Here is a 23,964-nt window from a genome sequence, read left to right on the forward strand (position 1 = left end):
TGAAGCTTGACTTATTCCATCTCCATCTCAGAAGCTACTCAAAATTAAGGGGCTGCTTTAGTTTAGATCAAAGCTGAAGTATCAAAAAGAAAATGTCATCAAACAATAAGATGAAAGGCCTCCTCAAAGGCCTGAGATACATTTCTCAAATATTTGGTATGTAATTCCATCTCTTTGGCCTTCTTCACTGCAGATTCCTTTATTACCCTTTTTAAGACAAGGACAAGAAATTTTGGAAAATGCTTTATTTTTTTTTTATAATTAAGAATATCAGGATTTAAACTTTGATCATTGAAATCTTATAATGACAAAATGCATGAACTTATTTTGCAGAGAATGAAAAAGAGTCTGAAATGCAGATTGGTTTGCCCACAGATGTGAAGCATGTGGCACATATAGGATGGGATGGCCCATCTGTAAATTCTGCACCCAGCTGGGTAAATTTAACTACTATTATTACTATGATTATAGTAAAAGTTTTCATCTTGCTATAATCACAAAATTAAAATTTGCCATGCGAAGGGCAAACATGATTCATATTGGAGTATATTCAGGCTTTCATTTTATACGCAGATGAATGAGTTTAAATCACCGCAAGGATTTTCATCAGAACCTTTAGCTAACGCAGGAGTTCGGGAGGAAGATCCTGTCAAATGGGTCTCTCAAGGTAACTACATTTTTAGGATGCAAGCGAAACTTGCATGAATTAGATGGAATTTTATTATGTTTATTTAATTAACAAATATTTATATATCGTTCGTAATCATTTGATAAACTTAATAAACGATAAAAAAATCAAGTCTATTTCTGTTAATTTATATTATTGGATGTAAACGAATTAATATAAATAAAATTTTTTATATTTTCAATTTATTCTTTTAATTAACGAATGCTGAAATGTTGTTATAACCGATTTATTAAGTTTAATAATAAACACAAATGAATAAAAATGGAGACCATTCATGTTGATCATTTGCATCCATGTATATTTTGGTTTTTTCATTTTTTGGTACGTAAGTTTATGCATCATTGTTTTGGTTAATATTGATTATTGAGACAATTTTGCAGATGGAAGCAACCGAAAAGGCTCACGGCGTCAAAGCTCTTCATCAAGAGACATGCCAGAACTGCCAAAATCATCAAGGCGCAGCTCATCTACAAATGGGAACGGTACAGGAGAGTCTTCAATGAAGGAAAAACCAGATAAACCTAGGCAATCAAGGAAGCCTTCAAATAACTCTTCTTCCAAAGATACTTCAGATGGAATTGCCAAGCCTAAAAAATCCAAGGATGCAAACCAAGCTACTGATTCAGCCTCACAAGATCTCCCTGGCATCCCAAAGAAAAGCGGTCGGCGGAAAAAGTCCAAAGACAGAGACTCAGTCGAGGGATCCTCCAGGAGGTCCAGAACCCAGGACTTGGATAATGGATCCGAGTCAGGGTCTGTATCTAGAGGCCGAGGGGAACAACTCAGTAATGCTTCAGCTTTTGAAGAAGAGGAGGATAATTCCAGAGAAAATTAATGTTGGTGGCATTGTTTTTGGTTGGTAATTGCACATTGGTAGCTACTAGCTAGACTCTTTTGCTTTAATGGAAACCAAAAAGAATTGCATACTTTTCTTTCATTTTTTTTTGTTTTTGGTTTTGTTTCTTTTTCCCACCTCGGGGAAACCTTATATGATCGAAAACCCATGGAATTCATTGTTGATACTTGGAAATGAAGGAAAATTTTTCAAAGCGTGGGGATATTAATTTTTTTCATGGCACATGCATCAATTCTTTGGTAAATTTCATTGGTCAGATTAAGGTCTAACCTAAATCTACCTATCATGATGAAAATGGAGTGTTAATCTTGATCAAACAGATTGCTTTCTCATTTTTTTTCATCTGGATAGATTGAAAATGTATTGTTCATGTCTAAATCAACTGTCACTTGACTCTAGCTGTGTTTTTGGTCGTGTGCATTGGTGATTTTTCTATTGTCTGAGTCTTCATAAATCATGATTAATGTTCTAAAACAGCAGCTTTTTCTCAAGAGTTGCCTCGTCCGGGCACAAATGCTCGAAATGGAACACCAAAAACTGGTTGTCAAAATGCCAAGAAGTTGCTTTCCTCCCCTAAAAATCAAATAAATTAGCAAGCTGATCAATGATTTAAAACAATTTAATGTCTGAAATAAAGTGGAAAAAGTGAAGAAAATTTGAAGCCAAAAAGATAAAGGCTGGCAATTTTCACTTTCCCAAACCAAATTGCACCAAAAAAAAAAAAAAAGCTTCCTACTACTCATCAGTAGTATTTACGTCGGTTTCGCTTCAATTATCAGTTAGCACCATATGAGAATCTCCAGGAATATGCAAATTGTTTTAAAAAAAATGCTAGTGAAGTGGATATTTAGCAACAAAATAATACTATATCTACTTGTCATTGATTCATTGACCAAAGCAAAATAGAAAAAAAAAAAGTAATTACTCAAATTACTGTAATACAGTGGCAAATGCCAATAAAGCCCCCAAAATTAGCTAGCTGGTGGCTGGGCGGTGGAAGTGAGAAGCCATCGTAGTGGTGGCATGAGAATCAAATGCAAAGGTCCTACAGAGGAAAGCTTGCAGGTGGTCTTAGTTCCAAGGACGAGTATTGGACCATGAATGGGATAAATCGAAGGTGAAGGCGCAGTTGACGAGGATGGTCAGAGTTGGGAAAGGGAAGGTTTATTTGCGTGCCATGCAACTGCCCTGCCAAGCGCAACCGTCGTCAATCCCATGGTGAACATACAAACCAACTCCAATGGAATTTCCGGGAAGATTGCGGAATTGTTAGAAGGAATAAAACCTTTGGCCATCCTTCGTACGAAGTTTCGCAATAAACTATGGATTGCGTCTCAAGGAATCACAACAAACTATAGATTTTATGACACCCACGAAACTCCTGCAATATTTAACTTTGATCATAGAAGCGGGCATACAGAAATTACCACACCATTTTTCTCAATGGTTATTTCTCAATCGCATATGGATTTATTTGTTGAAACAAAATTCACTACATGGTCTAAAATCGACCAAAAGTGTGGCTTGTGACTGGTGCGTGGGTGTAAGTAACATTCAAGTAATCAAGAAGAGAGAAAATGAGTTTATTTCAGACTTTGAATGCCAAGCTAACCGTCCAGAGCAAATATCACAAATATATCGACCCTATGCTTTATTATTAACAGGATTCTAGGGGTTTGATTTATAAAAAAACTCATCCATGTTGTTAAAGATGATAAGCGGCAAGAACAAAAGTCTCGGTATCTTAAATTTCTCAACTGGTTGTGGCTTTAACTGCTTTCTCTGCAGCATCATCCAAATCTTCTGCCGTTATTAGTGTCATTCCACTTTCCTGCAGGACCATTGGCAATCAACAAGGAAACCAAAAAGACATCAATAATTGTCAAGATATAAGAAAATTTGTCCATCAAATTTCCAATTTACCTTCAAAATTCTCTTCCCTTGGTCAACATTGGTACCTTCAAGACGAACCACCACAGGAACTTTTAGGGCAACCTGTAACACATGGCCCAACATAATTCAACGTCTTTTACAAGAATTGTGGATGAAATAAAATTTACATATTGATTGAATAAAAAAATAGATATTGATAACTTTAAAGTTTGACAAACAAAAACAATCATAGTTTCTTTTCTCCTTTTTTTTGTCTACATAGTTTTATTTTTTTTAAAATGGCACTGTAATTTGTGCTTCATAAATTTCCAACATACAGTCTGGTTTTCTCTGCATTAGTGTTAAAATGATGATTCATCCACATATATTAATATACAATGCTAGTGTGATACATGAGGACCTGGTCACTAATGTAGATAAAAAACTTGCTCCAAAGGGAAGTTGAAGCAATTTTATGCAACTCTCACCTGTTTGGCAGCATTGACAATCCCACTTGCAATCACATCGCATTTCATTATTCCTCCAAATATGTTCACTAAAATTGCTTTCACTTTCTCATCAGAAGTCAGAATCTTAAATGCCTCAACCACCTGTTCCACATTATCTAAGAATTAAAAGAACAAATACATTGGACGGTGATTATTGCATTAAGTTAGCATCAACTGTCAGATACCAAATTTTCCATGAAGCAAATAATTCTACAGCATGACCAGTGCTGCGAGAAATGGGTCAACAGCAGCGGAAACAACATACGGTCATGCACAGAAGTGTGTGGTCACATGTTCCCCAAAGATACATAGCCTCATAACTATTATTAAGACTAATGAAAAGCCAATGTACCAGTGCAGAAAAGTAACCACACTTGAACGACAAATGTTACCACAGAAAGGCAATGCTATGAAAGTATAAAAAGCAAAGAACATCATTACCTGGCCTTCAGAAGCATTTCCACCTACATCCAGAAAATTAGCAGGAGTTCCCCCATGCAATTTAATTATATCCATTGTAGCCATTGCTAAACCTGCACCATTCACCATACAACCAATTTCTCCATCTAAGCCAATGTAATTCAAATCAGCTTTGGCAGCAGCAACCTGTAATAAGAGAAAATGCAGAATAGGACTGTGAGTACAAATATTGGATTATCATGCAATTCACTTGAGTTGTATTTTGATTTACAAGAAAACAAAGAATAATCATTTGATAAACACAATAAAAGTGAAAAGGAGACAAATCCATACTTCTCGAGGATCCTCTTGTGATGGATCACGGAAAGCAAATATCTGCTTTTGACGAAAAGCAGCATTATCATCAAAGTTCAACTTTGCATCAGCAGCTACTAATTGGTTACTAGAAGTCTCAGCAAGAGGATTAATCTGTCCAAGAGAATAAACAAATCACACAAAGATGACCATCAGAAAAACAGAAATGCATTTTGCAGTTAACAAATAAAACTACTAGTAACACATGTGCAATCACATTCACAGAGATAGTGAAGGAAAAATATAGCCAAACAAAGAAACTCATACTCACTTCCAACAATGTGCAATCACATTCACAGAAAAGCTTATATAGTTTCTTCACTTGTTCAATAGAATCATTTCTATTGGCAACCTTTGGAGCCAAACCATCCACAACCTTGGCAGCATCTTCATCAGTAATGCCTTTGAAAACATCAACAGGTACCTATCAGAAATAATGATGAATCAGTTGCATAATCATATCACGATCACCGTGGAAAGAAGAGATTGCCTTATTCGTTATACTAAAACATCAGGATAACAAGACAATTATAACCTTAATAATCATGTCAGGGTACTTCTCTGCGAGGTCTTCAATGCTGGTTCCTCCCTTTTTACAGGCAATTATAAGCTGATAAACAGAACAAAAAATAGTGCAGTTAAGCACCTTTGATTTCATGAGCAATCAATTAAAGTTACCACCAGAAATGGGGTGAACAAAAAAAGTTGTTTAAAGCAGCTATAAAGATAACCTACTCAGTTGGAAACATACCGGACCAGCAGTGTTACGATCGAGAGTGATAGCAAAGTACACCTCGTTCACAAGTGACAACTTTTCACACAGATAAACCTGTAAAAGAAAATAAAGTGAATAGAGATTCAAACAATTACTAGATCGAATCCCCAGAGTTTAATTGAAACTGACCGCATAGATTAATTGAAAATTAAGTTCCACACCAAAAAAAAAAGAAAAATGACGGTCCCTAACCTTGCTGACAACTTTGCCTTGGGGGCCAGTTTGTTTGGTAACAAGTATCTGTCCAAGCATCTTCCCTGCATGCAATAAAAATAAAGCACCTATTATAAAACAACTAAAAGCAAAAGCAATGCTTTTAAATGCCAAATAGCAGCAAGCATTTCAATAATTAGTGAGAGCACAAGTTGATGGTAGATGAACAAACAGTCAAACACACATGTAGAACTTTGAATATCATATTTTGCAAAGATAAATGAAAAACTCCGGAAGAACACACATACATTAATGTACTTTGCAACATGTAATAGAGTCTAAATTTTCTGTAAAGATAATAATAAAAATTTTCAGTACCAGCCATATCTTCAACCTGGTCAGCCTTAACGATGTGAACTCCACCCTTAAAACCATTTTGGAATGTTCCCAAGCCTCTCCCACCAGCCAAAATTTGACTTTTAACCACCAGCTACTCCAACAAGATATGTCATAAAATAGTTTTTCAAAATTCAATTTCTCATAGTTAAGAATACAAGGCAATAACTCCCCTGTGCTTAACACAATCAATAATCAGGCTATTAAACATTAAAGCATAAAATCCATTGCACAAATTGAAGAATTTACCTCATTGTCATTGGCGAAGACAGCCTTGACTGCTTCTTTAACTTCATCAAGAGAAGAAACAGCAACCCCTTTCGGCACATTAATTCCGTATTTGCTCATCAACTCAGCCCCCTGATTTTCAAATAACCAAAATTTCGATTATCACCGGGACGCTCACATGAAATTTATATTTCCAAACAGATACACAGATCCACAAAACCCAGTAAAATGCAGTAAACTCTAAGTTTAATTCCAAAAAAAAAAGTCAGCTAGCTAAAAAAATTGTCATAGGAACCAAACAGGCATTAAATCAGATATAAACTATAGATTACTAATCAAGTATTCTTTTGGAAATCACAGTTTCCGTTTACCATTTCTCAGAAATAATTAAAAATACAATGGCATGTAAGGAATAAAATACATACAAGAAAAAAATGATAAAGTAAATAAACCTGATATTCGTGGATGTTGAGACGGCGTAGCTGTTGTTTCTGCCATTTGCCTGCCACGGAGAGAGAGCTGGAGACGAGCTTGTTCACTAATCCTCTCATTTTGCTCTTCGTTTCCCCTTAATGATCAACGAAGGACTTATCGAGATCTGCAGCAAACGCTAGAAAAATCAATGAAAAAGAGAGAATTTTCGCCAAGGGAAGGGAAACAAGCGAGCAGGGTCAGAGAAGAAGTAAGACGCCACCCTTGAACCTTTTTTGTCCTTTGGCTGTCATATTTATAGTCTGACCACATTTGGTATTTCTAAAAAGGAAATAAAAAACAGAAACAAAAACTCATTTCGTTTTGTAAAAAATTTTGCGGTTTTTTATGCGTTTGAAGTCAATTTTTTTTTTTTTAATATTCTATGGCACGTTTGGTCGGTTAAATAATTTTTTTAAAAATAAATAATAAATTTATAGGAATAAAAATGTAGGAGTAATAGTTATTTTATAATTTGATTTATGAAATAGAATAATGATGAATAATATTAAGATATTTGGATGGTTAAAAGTATGTAAAGTGATATAAGCGGAATGACTATAAAAATACTATTTCATCTTTTAATTAAAAATTAATATCTAAAATTCTAACAAATATTTTAAAATTTTTTAAAATCATAATTTTTTTAATTTTCTCTAATTTTACCCTTTTCTCTTTTTATGCTTTTTTTCATTTCTTTTAGCTACCATTCACAAGATATTTTTGTTGGAGTTGCTTGGAGTTAATTTTAGACATTCTTTCAACAGTTTTGAGTTGTTGAAAGGATGATCTTTGACTATCGATGATAAGATTGATGATTAGCATACTAGATCGACATTGTTATGTTTTGTAATGAGTCGGTTGATTAAAGGAAATGAAATAAGAGGAATAAAAGACTAGAATAAAGAGAAAAGAGAGTTGAAAAAGCAAAAAGAAAATTGTAAATTTTCATACTCTTCAACTGTATGTACAAGGTGGTTATATTTATTACATGTGCTGACATCATAATTTTAAAATTTGTCCAATGTAAATTAAGCACATAGTAATAACAATTCAATAGTCAACCAATTATTTATATATTGTCAGCTCCCATAACCGTCCACCAACATGCTCATTTCTATTGCTCCTTGTAATGCGACTGTTTCAAATATTCCATCATCCTTTTAGAACCAACTCCTTCCTTTGTTTTAGCATCTCCAGCCAGTTTAACTCTTTTGTTTACCTCAACACTTTTAGCCACTTCAGCTCCATCTTGTGACCTTGACTTTACCATGCCAATATGATCACCATGCAGTTTCATCACCTTACCCTCTTCTTTAATTGATCATTGTCTTTAAGGATTAAACGATGGAAACTGGGACATAATGACCAAATAATCTTCCCAAGTAGCATTCTTGAGGCCAAGATTACACCATTATACCAATAGTTGAATGATAGCCTTGTTTCTTTTAACCACTTTTTTGTTAAAAACCCTGACAGGATAAACTAATGGTTGCCCATTTTCACCAACTTTAGGAAAAGCTATCCTAGCCACAACCTTAGTTGCAATTTTCTTCTTTATGAGACTCACGTGAAACATTAGATATATCTTTAAATTCTTAGGAAGTTGAAGTTTATAGGCTACTTTACCAATTTTGACAACTACAAGATATGGACCATAATATCTTGCTAAAAACTTCAAGTTTTTTCTAAGTGCCAGAGAAGTATGCCTATATTGCTGAAGCTTCAAATACACCTCATCCCCAACCTTAAATGCTCTTTCAATTCTATTCTTGTTAGCATAAAACTTCATTTTGTGTTGTGCCTTTTCCAATTGATCCACCTATAGCTTGCTCAACTTATCTTTTTTCTTTAATAGCTCCTCAACAATAAACACCCTAGCTTCACTACTAACATCCCAAGCAAACCCTGGAGGAGGATAACCATAGAGAGCTTGAAAAGGTGTCATTTTGAAAGTAAAATGGTAGATCAAATTATACCACCACTTTGCTAGAGCTAACCACTGAGCCTATGTTTTTGGTCTAAGGAAACACATATAACGTAAATATTACTCTAAACACTAGTTTAACCTTTCAGATTGTCCATTAGACTTAGGATGATACGCTATGCTTAGATGTACAAAAGTTCCTAATAGCTCAATTAGTTTCTGCCAAACTGAACCAACAAAACCTTTGTCCCTTTCAAATATCACTAATTTTGATGTACCATGAAGTTTACGAATTTAGTTAAAATATAGTTTGGCCACATTTATAGCAGTAAAGAGATGAGCTAAAGGCAAGAAATGTACATACTTAATGAGTTTATCAATAACAACCATGATGTAATTGAAACTTTGTGTCTGAAGCAAACTTTCCATAAAATCCATAGTAATAATTTCCCAAACTTGATTAAGAATAGGTATAGGTTATAGCAGACCTGGATAAGCAATATGTTCATCTTTGTTCCTTTGCCAAACTTCATATAGTTGAACATATTATTGTACTTACTTCAACATTCTGGCCAATAGAAGTAAAGCCTCAATTTGTAGTAAGTTGCTTGCACCCCAAAATGTCCACCTTAAGAAAAATCATGCAATAATCTTAGTACCTGATCATGTAGTGATCCTTAGTTTCCCAAATACACCCTACCCTTGAACCTGAGTACTTCATTAATGAATGAGTATTGATGATTATCAGCATGTTTAAGGGTAAAAAGAGTAATTTTTTCTTAAGCCAATGCATCACTTTCATAACTCTGCTCCACTTCAGTAACCCATTTTAGAATAAGGGTTGTGGAGTTTAAGGCCTGCAAGCTTCTTTTTTCCTTATGTTGCCTTGACAAGGCATCTGCCACCATATTCATCTTATTTTTCCTATATTGAATAGTGTAATTCAAGCCTAATAGCTTAGTTAATTTTTTCTTTTGTATCGTTGTGGATAACTTATTCTCTAACAAATATTTTAAGGACTCATGATCTATTTTGATGATGAATGGCTCTCTTTTTGGATAATGCCTCTATTTGGTAACAGCCATTAAAATGGCCAAATAATCTTTCTCATTTATGGACAAATCAACATGTCTTGGTCCTAAGTCCTTACTCAAGTAAACAATAGGCTTTTTTTTTTTGGGATAATACCGTTTTTATACTAGTCAAGCAAGCAATAGTCTCTCATTAAAATGGTTTCAAAAAATCAAGTAAGACTAGTATTGGGGCTCTATGCATGGCTTCTTTAAGTTGTTGAAAAGATGTTATTGCCTTAGGCATTTAATTAAACCCATATTTCTTCAATATGTCTGTTAAAGGCTTGCTGATAACTTCATACCCCTTGATGAACTTCTTGTAGTAGCCAGTCAACCCCAAAAACCCTGTAAAGGACTTTAAATTGCTAGGTAATGGCCAATTCTTCATAGATTCCACCTTAGAAGGATCGGTTGCCACTTCATCCATAGAGGTAATGTGACCAAGATATTCAACCTATTTCTGGCAAATAAAACACTTTTTTTTTTTTTTTTATAAATAGCTTATTACACTTCAACACTTTAAAATAAGTTGTAAGAGTAACACATGTTCTTGTAAGATGTACTATAAATAAGTATATCATCAAAGAAAACTAGTATAAATTTCCTTAAATAAGAAAAAAAATAGCATTCATTAAGGATTAAAAAATAATTGAAGCATTAATAAGCCAGAATGGCATTACCTTGAACTCATAATGCCTATGATGTGTCCTAAAAGCTATCTTTGGAATATCTTCATCTTGAACTGTAACTAGCTAGTAGCTTGATCGTAGATAAATTTTTAAAAAGAATTTAGCTCCTATGAGTTTGTCAAGCAAATCTTCTACCACTGAAATTGAAAATTTATCCTCGATTGTCACTGCATTGAGTTGCCTATAATCAACATAAAGCCTTTATGAACCTTTTGTTTTTTAACTAATAGGCAAGGTGAGGCAAATGGACTCCTACTAGTTTGGATGATTGATGAAGAAAACATTTCAAAAATCTATTTTTCAATTTTAACTTTTTGGTAATGAGAAAACCTATAAGATCTGAGGTTTACAGGCTAAGCTTTTTTCTTAAAAGGTAAACTATAATTGTGAGACCTTTTAGGTGGAAGCTTAGTTGGCTCAGCAAAAATGCATGAATATGTAAGCAATAATTTTTGTTATTTTGGTGGAACTTTTTTATCTTCTCTACTCTTTATGCTGATCATATAAAATTCCCTCATTTGCTCATGTTTCTTATTCACTAGTTTTTGTAACTTTTGACCAAAAATAAGTTTAAATTCTGGTTGTTTATGACCTCTGTTAATACCACTTGTTGCTTTTCCTTTTGAAATGCTATTGATAAGTTATTAAAGTTAAACACCATAGGACTATACTTTTTCATCTAGTCAACACCAAGAACCATATCACTACCCCTCATTGGTAAGACTCTTAAATCATGTGTAAAAATGTAACCCTGCATCACTTATGCTAACTTCTTGCACTTAACATTACTATAGAGTCTTTCACCATTGACTACAGTAATAGTTAGTGGTTTAGTTTGTTCAACTTCAATACCATCCTTAGCCTACCTTGGAGTAACAAAACTATGAGTACTACCACTGTCTATAAGAATGGTAAGTGGTTTCCCTTTTATAGTTCTTGCAATTCTGATGGTATTATGCCTTACACTTCCTGTTATAACATTAATGGATATCTGTAGTTTTTTAGTATTATCTAGCTCTTCTATTATTTTTGGTTCTAAATCTTCATCAAGATTACCATAATTCTCATTTTTAATCATCTCAGTAGCTTCAATAGCATTAAATTGTTTGAACTTATACATATGTCAAGGAGAAAATCATTCACCACATTTAAAATACAAGTTTTGTGCCTTTTTTTGCTCTATCAATTGTTGTTTATTAGTTATAGGTGAGGTAATTTGAATGGTTTTAGTGTTTGGTTAGTAAATGAATGTATTAGTTTCAGGTAAGGTCCAATATTGGAAGTAATGGTGGTTTTGGGTAATTATTTAAACCTTTTGTTTTCAAGTTCAATGGACAATTCATGTAGCTTAGCTTGTATGTATATAACAATAAAGTTACTAGGCTCATTTGCTTTAACCTTGAGCTTTAAGTCTTTTTAAAGCCCACTAATGAAGCTAGAAACAACATATTCTTCTATTAAATAGGGATTGAACTACACATATAGGGTTTCAATTCCTCAAATTTCTCCTTATACTTATCCATTAACCCTTTTTTGTTTAATTTATTAAATTCTTGCACAACATTAGAACAAGTTCTATCACAAAACCTTAGGCACAAATCACTAGTAAATTGTTGCCAAGTCACCACGTTCCGTTGCATAACATAGCCATCAAACCACACTTCAGCTCTCCCAATCAAATACATAGCAGCAATTTCAAGTTTCTAATGGTCACTAATGGAGAATATAGCAAAATATTAATGAAGAATATAGCAAAATATTTTTCACATTTTTTAAGCCACCCTTTTGGGTTGCTACCAACAAATACAAGAAGTTTTATTTTGGGTCTTAGGGCATATATATTTCCTAAAGTATTAGAGCTATTCCTAGTATCGAAACCACCGTTCTTAAATTGTCTAGCATTATTTTGAAAGAAATAGCTCTTGTTTTCAGGCTGATTTTTAGCTAAAATTCCATGCTCATCATTTTTGTAAGTATATTTACTTTGATCATCTATCACAGTAATCTGAACAAAGGCCTTACCTTTCTTTTTGAACTGAACAATGAAGTAAACTGATTGCTAATGGAACTTCTAGCACCTTTTAACTCAGACTGACTAGTTTTTACTTTTTGTGGTGATAACAACTCAAGGATCTGGGTAATATACCTCTGATTTTCAGCTAGCTAGGATTCAAGAACACTTCTTTGTTCGAGCACTAAATGAATACTCTTATGATTTTTGGCTAGCTTGGCTTCAATGTTACTCTTTTGAGCTTCCCACCATTTTGGTTCTATTTTCATTTGTTTTTGAAAAGCTTGGACTTACTTTTGTAACTTGGTAAGCCTAGTGCCTTCTGCCATGAATTTGAATTTATTTTGCTTACCCAGACTGGATCTAGGATGCATTGATACCAATTTTGTTATGTAATGAATCGTTGATTGAAGGAAATGAAATAAGAGGAATGAAAAACTAGAATAAAGAGAAGAGAGAGTTGAGAAAGCAAGAAGGAAATTGTAAATTTTCATTCATACTCCTCAATCGCGTGTATAAAGTGGTTATATTAATTACATGTGCTGACATTATAATTCTAAAATTTGTCCAATGTAAATTAAACACATAATAATAACAATTCAGTAGTCAATCAATTATTTATATATTATCAGCTCCTATAACCGTCCACCAACATACTCATTTCTGTTGCTCCTTATAGTGTGACTATCTCTAATATTCCATCATCCTTCTAAAACCAACTCCTTCTTTTGTTTTAGCACCTGGAGCCAGCTTAACTCTTTTGTCTACCTCAACACTTTTAGTCACCTCAGCTCCACTTTGTAATCAGGACTCCACTATGTCAATATGATCATCACGCAATTTCATCACATGCTAACAACCAAATCTTGCTATTGGTGTGCTAGATTCAATGTTATCAGCTATCGATTTTAGTTGCAAATACTTTAATGTTTGTTTAGATAATCAATGAAATTAATTTAAGTAAAGTTAAAAATAATAATAATGATTCAATTAATTATTGCAATTATAAAATTAAAATTAATAATAAAAAATATATTTAAATATAAATATAACGATTGTGTTAAAATAAATAATAATAATAAAAATAATTATTAAAAACATTGCATTAAAATTATATATAATAAAATTCATATTTATGATTTAATAATTAATTAAAAATTATTGTATTTATTTTTATATCAATTAATAATTTTATGAAAATAATAATAATATATTTACAAATAAAAATATTAATTTAAAGATATATTATGTTAATAAATTATTTTTTGTATTAATTATATTTTCTTTGATAGTTTTAATGTATAAAAAAATTAAATAGAAGACATTAAAATATTTTTTAGAGGTATATTTGTGAAATAAATATCAATAATTATAAGAGTAAAATTAGATTAAAAACAAAATTTTCGAGGATATAATTGTCTAATTGGAAATGCAGTGAAAATATTTTAACACAATTGTCGAATCCCACCCGATCTAAACTTTACTGAAACGGCGGCGTTTAGGGCTTAACAAACAAACATTCTCCCTGGCGCCAAAAACAAGAAACAAAATTGAAAACAGAAAATTTTTAAAGCAGCGATGAAACCGAAGCTGACTCTGTCCATCGACGGCAACGGTAGAAAACGACGTCAGAAAGATCCAAGCAGCACGCTTCCAGTTCCACGAATTTTTAAGTCAGTTTTCACTTTCTCCGCACAATTTGAAATTGAATTTCGTTAGTTTTGACGGCAACACATATTCCCATGGAACCTCCTTCGTTAACGTCTGCTACCCGATTCCGGTTCCGAGATCACAACCGCCAGGAAATGGAGGACGCCTCCCGTTCTGACACTAGCTCCGGAATGTCCTCCATCTCCAGCGACCTCGACGCAGAGACCGAGCTCCAGTCCATGACCGCAAAGGTAAAACAAAATTTTAATTTACTGCTTTTTTTTTTTGTTAATTAATGTCTGAATATTGAGGTGAATTTTCTTTTGATTTTAGGGAATTAAGCATCTCTGTTCCGAGCTTCTCGAGCTAAAGGCGGAATCAGACGAAGATTTCCACAGAAACATTTTCTCTAATTATTCTTCCTTTGTTAGGTAATATGTTTTTTTTTTCTTTTTAAATATAAACTTTGATTAGATTCATCATTTAAGGTTGCAAATTTTTTTTTTTTTAAATTTCATTATATTTTTGGCATGCAGAATTTTTGATGAAGTAGAAGGAATGAAAAATGAACTGATGCAATTAAAGAGCCAAGTTTTAACTCAAAAGAGGCTTGTAAAAGACCTTATAGATGGAATTCATTTAAAAGTTTTATCAGAGGAAACAACTGACTCAAATTTTCAAGAATCTGAATTTCCTGAACCAACTCCCCCAAGCAAGTTAGCAGTTCACATCGATAACATTTCAGAAACATTGGATATTCTGATGTTAGAAAATAGGGTGGATGAAGCAATAGCTATTTTAAAAATGGAGGATGAAGTTTTACAAAGGATGCAATTTGAGGATAGTTCTCCTGTGGACTTGTTACTGTTGTATAATTCAATGATTTCTGAGAAAAAGGCCATGCTTACTTTACAGCTAACATTGTCGGCTGAAAACCCGAGAATTTCTGCTGCTGAGCTTCAAAATGTGTTGGTTGGAATTTGCAGACTTGGTGACAGTCATCTAGCAACTCAATTGTTACTTAAGTATTATCATTTTCGTCTTGCGACTGGAATTCATAATCTTCAATGTTCACAATCCTTATTGGATGGTTTATATGTTAAGGAACTTGCAAAGTTCGTGTTTTCTATGATGTCTCAAGCAGCAAGAAGCCTTATGATGTTATATGGAGAAACTTCTCCCCATGCTTCAAAACTTATTCAATGGGCTCGGGAAGAAACCAAATTGTTTGTTGCTTCATTTAATAAATATGTGAAGTCCAGTTCTGATATAACTGGAGGGTTATCAGCAGCAGCAGAAGCCATGCAGTTTGCAATGTCATATTGCTCCTTGTTAAAATCTCAGAGACTATTCTTGAGGCCGTACTTGATCAAGCATATTCGTCCTTGTATGGAAGAGGTTCTACAGATACATATAAACCATTTTAAGAAAGTTATCAGTATGTTCACAGCAACTGAAACTTGGGTTTTGGGTAGATATCTTATCTCAGGGATTTTAAGTGAAGGGAATTTTATGGTTGTTGGACAGCAGCTGGAATATTGCATGCTCACTAACAGTGGCTGGAAGTTTTTAACTCTGTTGCAGGTTTGCTTATCTCTTTTCTAGATTAACCCTGGGACTAAGTAAGCATTTTATGCATATGGTTGTGTGCATTTCTTTACTGGTAAATTCAAGTTGTCTGTAGAAGTATAGGATATACAATTGTTCTCATCCTCTATCTCTGACCTAAGGCCTAAACAACCATGGCTTTCATTTTTAAAACAAGCTCCTTTAACATATGAAGCTACTGCTATCAATTTCATTGCATGGACAACTAGATATCTATAAATCCATCTAAATATCTACCTATTTCTTTTGCTTTTAGAGTAATGACGCTATAGCTACCTTTTTTTTGCCTTGATAAAACCGGTGAAAAGATCAAACTCTGAAAGCAACACTATAGCCAGCAAATTTAGTTCCCTCATAGTTTGTTGGATTCACTTTAAGAGTACCACGGCCTTTGGGAAGTGATGGAATGCTGTTTTCTGAGATGTCAAACAAAGGATAATTCACCAGGGATGACAATTTCCCTTATGTTCAATTGAGCAATACTAATATTGTAATATATGTACCTGTAGGTGCAACTGAATTTTACATATACACTTTCCTTCTTTTCAGGCTATCATAGCAGATGTCAACCCCTTACTTGCCATTCAAATGGAAGGTTCTATCCTTAAAGGACTCATGAATCTCTTCACAGAGTACATAGCCATACTTGAGAAAGCTATTACCTTTGAAACACATGTTTCTGTGAAAGGTACAAGAAGAACTTCAGCAGAGTCATTGTCACAACAGATTTCTTTGCTGGCTAATTTATCAACATTACAATATTTCTTCTTCAAGATCATTATAAGTTTCTTCAGGGGTACTAATCACATGAATTCTGAGCCAAGAAAGAAAAAATTAATTGATTTTCAACTGAAGGAACTCGATGGTTGTATTCTGTTCATTCAAGAAGCTGCTGCTAAGCTTAAAGCTCATTGCTTCCAGCAATTTATAAATAGTATGATGTCCCTTGATGGCTCTAAACTTATGCAAGAATCCTGCAGTGATAACCAGGAAGAGCCTAGCTCGATTCATGATACAATGCCATCTGTTGCTTTTCAGGTAACCTTTGCTTCTTCTGGATATAATGCGACAAACATGCTTTATATGCTTTGATAAACTGGTACAAACCCTTTGGCAACATCATATCCCCAAACTAGTAAGATGGTATAAATGTCCTGTTCACTTGGTAAAGAATTGAAAGGGGAGAAACATTACACTATAAAGCACAAGCGAAAGTACTTTAGCCACACCATGCAAAAAGTTTTCATGGTACTTTGTTTCATGTTGTCAAGGTTTTTGTTAGTTTTCCAGCTTGGTTGTGAACTTCTGATGGCACTATTTATAATTATGACAACATTGGTATTTCATTTGTTGGATTTGGGCTGTTTTTTGTTTATAGATGTTCTTTTGGCCTCAATTTCCATAGAAAATGGCAATCTTGTGAAAAAGAAAAGTAGCAAAAAATATTTGGATTCATTAGACACGACTTTTCTCCAATGAGACCATTTAGGGTTCAGTTTCTATCTTGTTTCTTATGGTTTTCATTGTGGTTCGCAACAAGCAGGTACTGTTCTTAGAACTAAGAAAAGTTGATAAACTTGCTGAAGACAATGTCTTTGAAGAGGACTGGTTGATGGAGCTGTTAAGGGAGTTGATAGAGGCTATATTTTCTTGGATTGTAAACAAGAAGGAGATTTGGAGAAATACCAAAGAGAATTCACCTTTCCAACTTTCTGGCATTATCAGTCAGGTATATAAATTTGAATGCCAGAAAATTCTTGGAAATGAAGTTTCTTTCACCACTATCTGCATCATATTCTGTTGTTTATCTTTAGAATTTAGATTTGCAGTTTAGACACTCAACTTTTTTGGCACTTTTACCAAGTGAACGCCTTTATTCTTACCATAGTATGTGGATATCTAAAACCTTTGGTTCATTTATCCAGATAAATCTGCAGGAAGAAAATAATGGTTAACGTTCAAATTGCAGTGTCCTTTTTCCAAATCGTTGGCTGTAATAAAATAAATCTATTTTCTGCCATTTTAACATGTTGAAAGCCTGTTCCCTCTTGAAACCTCAAGTTTTGAACTCTCCTACCATATACTCTATCACGTCCCCTCTTTAGTTTTATGCCCCACCTTTAACAACACCAGATTGTATTGACTATGTGCTTTGTACCTGCAGCTTAGAGTTCCTAAATTAATTTTCTGCACTGTACCTGTAGTGTGGATACTTAGGGGAATTATAATTTCCATTTATGGATCAGTCATAGAATCCTGAATAAGTAAATACTTATTGAGAGTTTTGGGACTTGTAAGCATATGTTTCTTCAGAATAATTCAAAGTTAACAGTCAACGGCATATAATACAAGTTGTTTAAATTCTTTTATGCCTTTTTTTTGTTTCTTACCTCCCTTCAGACCACAACTTTCTGGCAGTAAGAGAAATAAATTGGAGAGGCTCGAATAGCTTTCCTCTAGACAGCTTCATTATATTTTCAATATATGCACTATTATCATGGTGATTGACATGCCAAATCTTGTTGCTAAAACAGTTTGTCTTGGACATGCATTTTCTGGCGGAAATTGTGAACTCTGGAGGATATTTCTCCAAAAAACCCTTGGTTCTCCAAAATCTTGTGGATTCAGCATTTACTTCAGCTGGTCTTGAACCTAAAAGGTAATTTCAAGTCACTGTAGAATGACAGATGCTAGAAAATATATATTTTTTCTCATTTATCGATTTATGCCATGCTTAAAGAATCTCCACTCTACTGTGCTATCATCCTAAGGTCTGGATATAAGATGTAATGCAAACTTCTTGGGCTTCTCACAGTCATTTAAGCATGTAAAGGCAATGGAGGTTCTATTTGTAAAACAAAATCTCCATTTTCTGACAAAGTCCCAGTTCATCAGGAATCTTGGGACTTTATCTCCAGGTTCCATGATACTGGGTAAGCTAATAAATAAAGCTGATTTGCTTGGAGATTTGGAGTTCAGGTTTTCTTTTATAGTTCTATCTTTTTGTTCCTTTAATCTGTTCTATTGCTTCTGTTGTATGTAAGGATGTGCTTTTTTTCCCACGCAATTCTTTTGATAGATAGTTATTCTGCGATTGAAGTTTTAATCCCTCTGACGTATTTCCTATTTGTTGATAGTGATGGATGGGCTAAAAATGTTGCAACTGAAGCAATTCAAAAGCTGCTGGAGATTGAGAAGATGCAACTGTTTCTTGAAGATGATTCTGTTGATAGTTTGGAGGAGGAACCACATGAAAATGACCCTGTTCACGATGAAAGTAGAAATGCTATGAAGGATTCTCTGGTTTTGGATGAGGATCCACCAATCACGGATAGAGTTGAAGTTGCTATTACAACAGAAACAGTGATGAAGGCAGAAAGGCCTCTTGAAAGGTCACCATCTCTTTCTGATGTAGAGGATTTTTCTGTTGATAAAAATGCCGTTGTTTTGGCAAACAATTCTGGAGGACCAGAAAATGTGGAATCAGAAAATGGCATTAGCAAAGCATGCGACGAACTGGATTTACAGGAGAAAACTGATTTGTCTGATCCATCCTCATCCCATAGTACTAACGGTGCTTCAGATCTAAGGGTTCCTGTGAAGGAGGATGCTGGCAATGAAGCTGATGACGCTCATTCTGTTGGTAATGAGCTAGAAGACGATGGGCAGAAAGTTGTGAGGGACTGAAATATTGCTTCTGCTTGATATTCTGCAATAATGGAAAGTCATATAGAGAAACAACCTGGAGATATCTGACTCCATAGACTGGTAAAAGGGAAATGAAAAAAATGTAAAAATCATCACTGGCAGTAGAAAATGGTTAAAAAGCAGATGAAGTGAAATCCAGGATTGTTGATGGTATTGACAGATATGGGATTTGGCATAAAAAATTAGTTCCTCAGGGTGAAAACCTTTCTTGTTAATCATATGGAAGGTAAGATGCAAAGGGTTGTACGTGATGAAGAGATTGTTGAGGGAAATATTTGATTCAACCCAAATGGGGCTTAATACAGTGGATGGCGCCGCAAGCTTAAATGACTTATTTTCATTCACAAGTTTTGCTGCATGATTTCATTCTATATTCTGAACCAAATATGCAAGGAAGAAGTTCGATCAAACTTTGTTTTTTCTTTTATAACTTTACTATCCAACAATGCAAATTTTGAAAATTTTAAATATATATTTATTTTTGTTGTCTGTATTTATTGTAGCTTCATTCCATTCCCATCAAACTATATGTACCTTTTTCTTTTTAAATCTTTTGGGATATAATTGGTACTCAGGCACTCTACCCTAGAGTTCAGTCTAATATTGTTTGCTTTGATCGGTGTATATTTTTCTTTTTGATGCAATTAGAACAAATAAAATCAACATAAACACCGTAAGTAATTAAGGTTATAAACTTTTATTGCATTGTACTAGGGTTAATCAAGTTGCAAAGCCACATTTAATGCTCTAAAATTAAAAAATAAGAAAATTTGAAATAAAATTTTTTATTAGACACTTCTCAAATTTTTTATGGATACCCCTAAAAATGACAAAAAATTGAAAAAAAAAATTATGAACATCATAAAATTGATAAATCTATCAATAATTATATAAATATTATAAGTAACACTACAAGAAAATAGAAGATTAATGACAGTTTTGTAGCAGTATTTTACTTACAAATGCCACTAGCTTCAGTTTTTTTATAAAATTTAAGGCGTTTATTATCAAAACATCACTAAATATTCAAATAGTGATGTTGTTACTTATAAACGCCATTAAAGACAAAAATTAGTAGCATTTATCGACTAAAAAACATTGAATAATCTTTTCTAAAAAATTAGAGCGATTATTGAAGGTATTTTTTTATAAAAAATACCTTGAATAATCTCCTTATAAAAAATAGATAAGGAATTATTAAAGGCGTTTTTGGTAGACAACATTTTGAATAATCCTTTCATAAAAAATAGACGCGATTATTAAAAGCATTTTCTATAAAAAAACGCTTTCAATAATTCTCCTAAAAAATTGTAAAGGATTATTGAAGGCGTTTTTTGTAAAAATACCTTCAATAAATCTCCTTGTCAATAAATTTATTAAAAATAGAGTAGCATTGTCGTTTAGAGTATATGATCATTAACCATAAGGTCTAGGTTCGATCCTTTTTTTTGGCATTTTTTGGATTTTTTAAAAAGATTATTGAAGGTGTTTCTTAAAGAAAAAGATCGAACATATAACCTTATAATTAACGACCGTATGCTCTAACCGACAAGCTATTCCATTTTTTGTAGATTTATTGACAAAAAGATTTATTGAAGACGTTTTTGACTAAAAATATTTTCAATAATCATTTACAATTTTTTAGGAGAATTATTGAAAGTGTTTCTGGCAAAAAATGCCTTCAATAATTGCCATTATTTTTTATAAGCAGATTATTCAAGGTAATTTTTTCTTGAAACGCCTTCAATAATCTCTCATGAAAAATTGGAGGGGATTATTAAAGGTATTTTTTGCAGAAAATACCATCAATAATCCCCTCTAAAAAATTAGAAGGGATAATTGAATGCGTTTTTTGCAGAAATGCCTTCAATAATCTTTTTTTGCAAATACTGGCATTTTTTAAAAGTAAATGCTATTATCGTGAAAAAATGGTGCAACAAAAATTTTTCCCCAAAATTGAAACCCCTTCTTTCTTTGTAATTTCTTTTCTTTTCCTAACTTTTTTCTTGGAAGAGAATGTTGAGAAAGAAAATTCATATCAAGAATATTGACAATGTAGCAACGAGGTAGGTGACTTTCTTAAAGAGGAGATAAAGACTTTTCAAGAAAGCTTATGAGCTTTTCACTCTTTGCGATGCTGAGATAGCTCTTCTAGTCTTTTCAGCCACTGAAAAGCTCTTTGAGTACTCCAGCATAAGGTTTCTCTCACTTATCTCATATCTATATGTGAATGCTTTGCCTTGATTCTTGCTTTATCTTTGTTGGTTTAATATATAAATCTTTGCTTGCTATTTGATTTAATGTGTTGAATGTGTTTGGGTGAGTGTGAAAGGAAGTGAGAAACGTAATTGTTTTGAAAGAAGATCTTTCGAATCAAGAGAACTATATAAAAGTATAAATTCATGATAACTGAATGCACTTGAATCTTGTATTCTATTACAAAAAGAACCTATTTTAATAATTTGTCAAAAGATAAAGGGGTTTTAGGGTGGGAGGTCATGGTTTCACATGCATGTCTGTATGATATTTATTGATGCTTGTTCATACTTTCTTGAACCTTGTTTAAGCCATATTTTATGACTAATCAACTGTCTTATAAGAAGTTTATACTTTCCATATATCTTTGCTGGTGCACCTTAGAGTACAAACAGATATTTTACCTTTCATTTTTCTTGTCAGAACCTGATCTGCTGTCATTTTCATTTTCTTTTCAACCAAATAGCTTTTAGTTTTCTTAATTAAATCTTGTTACAATTTTAGGTTTCCTACACTCTTTTTGAATGTTATTTAAGATTTTCATAATGAAATTTACAAATTCTCATGATTTCCTTTTCAAATTCTATAAAATTCACGTTGAACTCAAATCTGGTTTCAAAACTGCACACCTAACCTATCTTCAGTCTTTTGATCAAAACTCAGTGAATTCTACCTTGATTTACTTCAAATTTTTTTCCTAGATTCCTAGTTCATAAAGCTATAATCCAGTCAAAATTTAGCCTCAAATTCCATCTGTACAAGTACAATTAATTCTTCAAAGTTAAGGCTGAATCCAGAAGGCAGAAATGATCCATGCATGAGAACTTGATGAATGATGATCCTCTCTCCTTCTAGGTGTTCGATTTGATTCTCTCATACTTTACATTCTTAGTTTTATATGTTTACTCATTATTTTTTAATTGATTGCATTTATTTTCATGAATTCATTTGGTGTTTGGATAGATTTAGTTGTTAATGCTTTGTTTTTCTTTGTTTTGAGTACCACTTGAGTTGCTAGTTCATTAAGCTGGTTTTTCTCTATTTTGCTAACATTTTTCTTGTTGAATTTTGTAGCAAACTTGATTGATGAATTGTTCTTAGCTCATTTCAAGTTCATTTTCATTATAAACTTCTAGATCTAATTTTTTCTTTCATCAACTCAGTGAGTTTCAGTTGAATTTCACATTATATTTTAGTTGTTTCTAGTTAATTCTTGTATTTTCTTGCACTTTTTGTTCTTCAAATCAGTTTTTATTTTGGTTCCTTAATTGATCTTTTCACTTACAGTTTATGATCACTTATTTTAGCATCAATTAGATGTAGATCAATTAATTCATGTTTGGTTACAAGTTAGTTGTTAGTTGTAGTTTTGTGTTCTTTCATTATATTGTGCGATTTTTCTTTAACTTTGCTTTTCAAATTGATTTCTCATGATGTTTTTTTATAGATCTTTGAAATTCCAATTTGTTTTGAAGAAAATTTAAATGAACAAAAATAAAAATTCAGATTTAAGATACTGATTTTGAGATGTATTATATTTCAATTACATGTGTGTGTTTAGGGTTGGAATTGGATTTGTTTTGAACCAATTGCTTTAAAGTTTGGGCTATTGCACTTGCAATGTTGATAATTTATTTGTAGAAGAATTTTCTTTATCTAATGTATCTTAAAGTTGATATGTGTTACGATACTCTTACTTGTTTATTTGAATGAAGATCTAAATGTGGCCAAAGGGTTATTTTATCCCAAAAGTCAAGGAATTTGGGCTTTTTTCATAAATTGGTATGATTGAAAAAGGTAAAAAAAAAGATGTTCTGGCTTTAAGCTTTTAATGTCGAAACAAGAACTTAAGTTAATTGTTTTAGTATGACCCATTATAAAAAATTTAGTTTTAGGGTTTAATCTAATTATTTTGTCACACCTATAAATCACAGTCATCTTGCTATTAACTATTGAGTTTAGGAGTTATATGCAACATGCCATTTGTGTTTATATCTCTTTCAATCAGAAACCTTTTTGTTGATGTCATCATCTTGAATCTTATTTTTTTTCTGCTTTTGTATCGTAAAACAGCATGGCTAGCAATATTTTACATGTGTATGCCAATTGGATATGCACTCGGATGTGTTTATGGTGGAATAGTAAGTTTTTTTTTAGCTTTTTTATAGATATTTGTTAAACTGATCTCCTTAATTCCTTCCTAGTTTAAAAATAAAAGAACCATCCTTATTTCAAATACGCCAAGTGTTACTACTATCTATATTTTATGATGCTCTATGCTCTGCTCATACATTAATATGAGATAACTAGCTAACAGGTT

General features: G+C 32.9%; 3 protein-coding genes across 4 annotated transcripts; 2 read left to right on the plus strand and 1 right to left on the minus strand.

Moving 5' to 3' along the window:
• On the plus strand, window positions 1–1,652 carry LOC111283421 (CRIB domain-containing protein RIC6-like). The gene is made up of 4 exons (XM_022871964.2): window positions 1–156; window positions 334–437; window positions 574–667; window positions 1,069–1,652. The coding sequence occupies exons 1-4, from the start codon at window positions 93–95 to the stop codon at window positions 1,521–1,523; spliced, it is 717 nt and encodes a 238-aa protein (XP_022727699.1). The 5' UTR covers window positions 1–92; the 3' UTR covers window positions 1,524–1,652.
• Window positions 1,653–3,103: 1,451 nt separating this feature from the next.
• On the minus strand, window positions 3,104–6,949 carry LOC111283898 (succinate--CoA ligase [ADP-forming] subunit beta, mitochondrial). 2 transcript variants are annotated; one of them, XM_022872569.2, is made up of 12 exons: window positions 6,704–6,949; window positions 6,273–6,383; window positions 6,006–6,117; window positions 5,667–5,731; window positions 5,451–5,528; window positions 5,235–5,309; window positions 4,971–5,123; window positions 4,679–4,813; window positions 4,367–4,531; window positions 3,905–4,027; window positions 3,468–3,539; window positions 3,104–3,375 (listed from the first exon to the last, which is right to left on the minus strand). In XM_022872569.2, exons 1-12 carry the CDS (start codon window positions 6,800–6,802, stop codon window positions 3,298–3,300), a joined length of 1,266 nt encoding a protein of 421 aa, XP_022728304.2. In that variant the 5' UTR covers window positions 6,803–6,949; the 3' UTR covers window positions 3,104–3,297. The 2 variants fall into 2 exon arrangements, 1 of the variants encoding a protein (XP_022728304.2); XR_016341047.1 differs by lacking the exon at window positions 3,104–3,375 and having other exon boundaries at window positions 3,905–4,041; window positions 6,704–6,941.
• A 7,014-nt stretch (window positions 6,950–13,963) lies between these two features.
• On the plus strand, window positions 13,964–19,956 carry LOC111283851 (exocyst complex component EXO84B-like). The gene is made up of 7 exons (XM_089757972.1): window positions 13,964–14,323; window positions 14,406–14,503; window positions 14,609–15,656; window positions 16,230–16,718; window positions 17,224–17,409; window positions 18,215–18,339; window positions 18,818–19,956. Exons 1-7 carry the CDS (start codon window positions 14,165–14,167, stop codon window positions 19,365–19,367), a joined length of 2,655 nt encoding a protein of 884 aa, XP_089614098.1. The 5' UTR covers window positions 13,964–14,164; the 3' UTR covers window positions 19,368–19,956.
• The last annotated feature ends 4,008 nt before the right edge of the window (window positions 19,957–23,964 follow it).

This window comes from Durio zibethinus, chromosome 3 (genome assembly GCF_047325235.1).
Source record: "Durio zibethinus cultivar Kanyao isolate XHJ-2024 chromosome 3, ASM4732523v1, whole genome shotgun sequence".
Classification (NCBI taxonomy): Eukaryota; Viridiplantae; Streptophyta; class Magnoliopsida; order Malvales; family Malvaceae; genus Durio; species Durio zibethinus.